This window comes from Helicoverpa zea, chromosome 10 (genome assembly GCF_022581195.2).
Source record: "Helicoverpa zea isolate HzStark_Cry1AcR chromosome 10, ilHelZeax1.1, whole genome shotgun sequence".
NCBI classification, from domain to species: Eukaryota; Metazoa; Arthropoda; class Insecta; order Lepidoptera; family Noctuidae; genus Helicoverpa; species Helicoverpa zea.
The window spans coordinates 10,770,334-10,776,370 of NC_061461.1; the positions used below are offsets into that span (position 1 = coordinate 10,770,334).

Below are 6,037 nucleotides of genomic sequence, written 5' to 3' on the forward strand. Positions count from 1 at the left end.
CATCTTTCTTGTGGAAAAGGTTGGGCAGAAGATGTCGATCTCAAATCCAATGAGCCTCTGTAAAACCTCAAAACAACTGCAATTTTACTCTCAACAAAAATCCGTGGATGTCATTTTAAATTAATTTCCATTTGTTGTATTTCGTCCGCCATAACCTTTTAATTTGATTACCAGCGGTTTGCGGTCGCACTGTTGGGTATTATCCGCTCAGTCGACCGTTTCGCGGCTGTGATTGGCTGCCTCTTTATTTTAGTCTCATTGTAGTAATTAAAACTTAATTATATTGAGTATGCCTTTTTGGTATTTCTGTTGATATGCTGAATTTATTTGTTCAATTCCAACATTGACCTTTATATTATCAGTTTTAAGATACATTTTTTGTACCTTCACCTTTTGGAGTACAAGTTAAGCTGATTCAGTGTTTTAGAAGCAGAGAATTGTATACCTATCAAAAACAGTTAAGCGCATTAAAGAAAATTCTTTTTATAAGTCGTTAGGTGAGTTAACTGCCAGCAACATTATAGGTTTCAATAGGTTCGAATTGCTGTTCATTGAAAAAAAATATAATTTTTAGCACAGAAAATATAAATTCTCATGACGTTTTTACTTTCATTGATCATTCTACTATAATATATTATGGCGAATAATATTGTTATTTGCTCAAAGCTGGTTTGCAATAGTATTTAAAACTTTAACCATAATTTATATAGTTCACTTTGTTATAATAACCGTAACTAATAATTAATTACAATTTAACATATTTTCTGATTAAAACGTTGCGAACATACTCTATTAAATATTTCGCGTGAATTTGTGTTCGTTTGTTTATTTTCAGTTTCATACAGTTCAGAAAAGCATTATCAATAAAATTTTATTACTGGTACGATTCGCGCCGGGAAATTTTTAGTGGGATACAAATTCAATTTATACAAACGAACTAACAATATAGGTACGGCATATACAATAATCTTTTACTATAAATTGTGATCACAGGTGTTGTGAGCGCTCGGGCCTGGCCACAGAGTCTGTAATACATAAAAAAAAAAACATCTGAATACATGCATTGATCAAATAATATACAAGTTATAAAAAACAGTATTTTTAAAACGATAAAATGAAACGGTGGAATTCTACCGCAGTCATTTGTTTCGATGGTATGTAAAAGTGCTAACTTTACAGAGACTATCCACAATTATTGGTGAAATCATATTCACACTTGTTGGTTTACGTGTGTTATTGAACTGTTTGAATAGATATCAACTTTTGGCCTAAAACTAATTTGGTTAACACACATCAGGGTTTATACAGGTTTAGGTAGTGAACCTAATATTTATATTGATTTGCTGTTCGAGTGTTGACGTTGGTGACATACCCTTGTATCGGAGAGTACGTTAATGTCGATCCTGCGCCTGATCTCTCTCTGGTTGTGTCGGATTGCCATCTCATCTGGCTTTGAGAGTCAAGAACACCTGTGTCCAAGCAATTTTTTGTACGCTAGAATATGTTCTTTGCAGCTGAATGATCTCTTTAGAGAGTACAGCTGCCGTGGCTAACAATCAGTCTGGGCTTGCCACTTTTGCTGTGGATTTATAACACAAGAAGGTCTCGCCTATCCAAACCAAATGTTCTAGGCTTTGTTCGGACTATTTAGTAGATGGTGTATGTGAAGTTTGCACTTAATCGGTCGAGTGGTTATTCATTTATCACATTTTTACGTTACTAAATGGTGAACTAGGTTCAAACATAGCGAAGCACGCACCGCGGGTCCCTAGTTGTGTATGTGTATCTCCAGCAGACTAAAATCAAATAGTGACACATTATGTTCGCTAAATTAGCATGACCTTTGTAATACTTTATCTATTAATATGATGTATCCATCAACACGAGGACCTTTTAATGTTACTGATATGTCGATAGTTGAGCTCACGTAACTTCGATAACTGATCTTATCCTTCCATCTTTAGATATCTTTAATGTAAGCGTTAATTGTATAATGCTAATTATATCTCACGTACAAATCATGATTATATCGTCCTGTGTAAAAAATCTAAAAGGTTATCTGTAGACCTATGTCCAACTTTTATGAATTAAATATTATTTAATGAATACAACACTAATTAACACTCGTATTGAACAAAAATGAATATACGTTGGTAACCATGGCTCACATTTATTATATAGTTTAATCAATAATTCTATCAAATTAGGTCACATAACCAAATATTTTCGTTTCAGAATAATTCCACCTGAAATATTATTTACCTAAGCTATAATTACTCGAGAATTCATAAGTATTGCACTTGTTATACTTGTAGTTGCCTTAATATGAATCAATAAATTTATCAAACATGCAAAACCAATTTATCATTGCCAATCAAGACTTTGATAAAGAAACACCCAGATTTGCTGATTATTCCCAGTAATCGAACGACTACTTATATAAAGAAGTTATTTCAGAAATTTATCGCAGTTTTATATTGTGACTTTAACAATGGCAGCCAAATTCTTAGCTTTATTTGTGATAGCCGCGGCATTGACCCAAGGTACGAAAAAAACTTTATAAATATTTTGAAACACTTTTAAAACAGTTTTGCAACTTTTAAAATTCTTGTTAACGAAAGTCAGAAAGTAAAATAAAATTGTTCCAATATTATTGTTGAGTTGTAAAAACTTTTGATGTATTTAAGATTGAATTGAGACTAGAAAGAAGTATTTACTTGATTATATTGTAGTTTATAGAAGGGAGCAAGTTTTTTAAAGTTCGTGTTTACAATGAGCCGGTAATAATATCTACACATATTTTAGTTTTAATACTTTTGTGGAATTACTTACAAACAATTTAAGGATATGAACACAAAATTAATTAATGTATCTACTACATTTTCATTATGTAGGGAAGTTACTGCTTATACAACAGTGATCTGGTGGTGCCTACTAATAATGCGCCGAATGCGATTTATAACCATTCGGGATAGTAGGCTATTCCTAGATACCCTACTATCCCATTCACTGATATCTCAACACTTCTTTCATCTGTTTCAGGTCAAGCCATCACTCAAATCACTCTACCCGACGAGCACTACACATTCCTGACAAACCCGCTCATCGGCAAATCTCTATCGATCCCCAAGTCTTTCCTGGATACCCTTCAATCTTGCAACGTCATCTTCCCAAATGGAGCAACCTACGAAGCTTACCCTAACAACAGACTGCCCGCAGGACCTGTTTCGTTCTTGCATGCCGTCCAACCTTTTACCAGCTGTGCTATAGGATTCTTGGGAGCTGATGTGTCCTACAGTGGTACTTATGAACTGATGTCTTTAGTCCATCATTCGGCTGATAATAGTCTGAGTTTGATACGGCAAAGATTCCATTTGACCCTTGTTGAAATTGATCCGTGGAAGGGAGAAGTTGAGGCTTGAATTTTGTACGTAGGATAGATGGTGCTTCTTAATGTTTTAAGTGCAATATAAAAATGTTTTTCCTGTAACAAATTTGTTTTTATTCTTTGTGTTTTCTTAAAAAAAATGAGCTGGAAGGAAAAAGGTATTGAAGCTTCTTTTTTAAATACACTGTCTTATTTCATGGAATTCATTTTTTAATTATTTTATTCCCATATTTGATTTAATTTCTGTCTTTTGTAGTGAGAGTAATTCAGTGAATGAATTTTCATTTAAAGATGAAGTGAACCGAAATAAGAATAAATGATTATTATAATTTCAACTTTTATGAAAAATTAAGAACATTTAAGTATTTTCATCATACCTAGTAGTTATTTATATTACAAACTAGCTTCTGCCTGCGGTTTCACCCGCATCCCGTGGGAACTACTTCCCGTACCGAAAATTTTCAAATCGGACCAGTAGTTCCTGAGATTAGCGCGTTCAAACAAACACACAAACAAATTCTTCAGATTATGTACTTTAAAGATCCTAAGTGAAATAAAATTATCTGTAATTCCCTCATTACTTCATACAATTAATTCCCCCAACAGTTCAACACGAAAGAAAATCAATACAAACACACGTAAACCGAGCAACAAATCATGGCGCTCACCTGCCAGTGCCACCAGCATTGTTCCGAGAGCTTGACAGATCAAATTAATAACAAGAGTTGGGCATTCCCATGGGTTGTCAACATGGAGAATAAAACTACTAGTGGAGATGTCACAACGCTAAATCTCCTGCAAGTAGCGCGAAAAAATGCGGGTGTTATTATGTTTTAAAATCAAATCAAATCATCTTTATTTTGGACCATAGGTATGCAACATAAATACAGGTTTTTAAAAATTAAAATAAGTTCTGCTATGTCCCGCCATTAAGGCATACAATAATAAAGTACAAATCAAAAGTTAAAACACAAACAAGTGCTCTTTATCCTCTCCTCTAAAAACTAACTTGCTGTGCCCGACATTGTCTATAGGTGTTTCTCTTTAGTTTTACTGACCAGCCAGTATACATTATGGATTGCAATAAAGTAATTAAGTGTTGGGTGTTGAGGGACTAGGAATGTTGCTAGCTCTGCTCTCATAATCCTTATTTAGGAATCCGGCCACTTTTTTTAAACCAAATCACCAATCAATCATCACCAAATCTCAAGGAATCCGAAGGTTTCTTTCATTTAATAGTAACGTACAAAAAGCTTATGGCATCTCCATTCATTTTCCTTCCTCTGTGATTGTCACAGTAAAGTTACGACAAGTCAAACCAATGTTTAATACAGTTAAAGTTGACTACACTAGGCTACTGTGTCGGTATTTATTGATAATGTACTTTGATGTGGGTTAATTTTGGGTCACTTGAATTTCGGGGGGTTAATTCAATTATTTGAGGACTTTTCAAGGTTTTTGGATTTATGGTTTAATTTTGTTAGGTTTTGGTTGTAGGTTAGTTTTATTTGATATAATTTGGTACACGTGATTTTAGCAAGAGAGTCTCATTGTAATTTGGAAAACAAAACTGCTAATTTATATATATATTTTTAAAAGGTTACGTTGAAAAATATGATGTCTAAACGCACGAGACGAAATTTAAATTGTTAAAGTAAAAAAAATGATCATTTAATTGTTTATCTTCCTCAATTATATTCACAAAATGAAATTGAGAGACAAAAAAAACATGCATATTTCCTGCTAACACGACTTGAACAAGTACTTTGAAGCCAAAACGTTAAAACAAACATCTTATATTCTGAAACCTACATAAATAAGAGATGTATGTCTGTCCTTTGAAAGAATAAAATCCTTCGGGAACACTTCAAATATGAATAACATTTCCAATTGATTCCACTTTTGTTCCGCCTTTGGGACTACAATTGTACGACACGAGTATTTTCTTGTATTATTTTTTGAACACTGTTTTCTAATCGTTTTAAACGACTACTTTACATTTGCAAAGTATATTTTAGGTTATAATAATTGTTTAACAAATAACGATTCACAGAATTACCGGAAGAAATAATATCACACTTTTATTCATCAAATAGCGATAGTGATACAAATAATTTTTATACTTTTCTGAACCAGAAGTGAAGGCAGAATTAATTTGTAAATAATTTACACACTAATTACGTCGTACACAGACAGATTAGTTATCAAAGGCTCAAAGGAAAAAGTGTCGTCTACATCACTAATGAAAAAAAACAGACATGCATCTCAATATGATTCAAAAATAGAATCAAAAGAAAAAACAAAATATGAAAACTATGATTTAAAAATGGAACTAAAAAAAGTAATGAAAACAGCACAAATCTAAAACATGATTCAACATCCCAATTTAAAAGAAGAACACAAATCCAGATTTAAAATTTCATCCTGCCAGTCTGCAGCTTATTTTTCTCTATCCATTTTTATTCGCTTGATTAAGTTCCAGAGTGTTTCAAATTAAGAATAGTGCAGTAAGTTCCTATTTTTAATGTACATAGTACCACAGAATAAAGATCTATAGTTGTGACAATGCCTAAGTAGGTACTACAGTTACAGATACCGCCTTTTTATCGTCCCACTGCTGGGCACAGGCTCCTCTCACACGGAGAAGGA

General features: G+C 33.1%; 1 protein-coding gene and 1 long non-coding RNA gene across 2 annotated transcripts; one reads left to right on the top strand and one right to left on the bottom strand.

Moving 5' to 3' along the window:
• Positions 1-294: 294 nt before the first annotated feature.
• On the bottom strand, positions 295-1,908 carry LOC124634095. Its single transcript, XR_006984824.1, has 2 exons — positions 1,373-1,908; positions 295-1,025 (listed from the first exon to the last, which is right to left on the bottom strand). It is a non-coding gene; the product is annotated as an uncharacterized LOC124634095 (long non-coding RNA).
• Positions 1,909-2,387: 479 nt separating this feature from the next.
• Positions 2,388-3,490, top strand: LOC124633883. The gene is made up of 2 exons (XM_047169254.1): positions 2,388-2,543; positions 3,043-3,490. The coding sequence occupies exons 1-2, from the start codon at positions 2,492-2,494 to the stop codon at positions 3,420-3,422; spliced, it is 432 nt and encodes a 143-aa protein (XP_047025210.1). The 5' UTR covers positions 2,388-2,491; the 3' UTR covers positions 3,423-3,490.
• Positions 3,491-6,037: the final 2,547 nt, after the last annotated feature.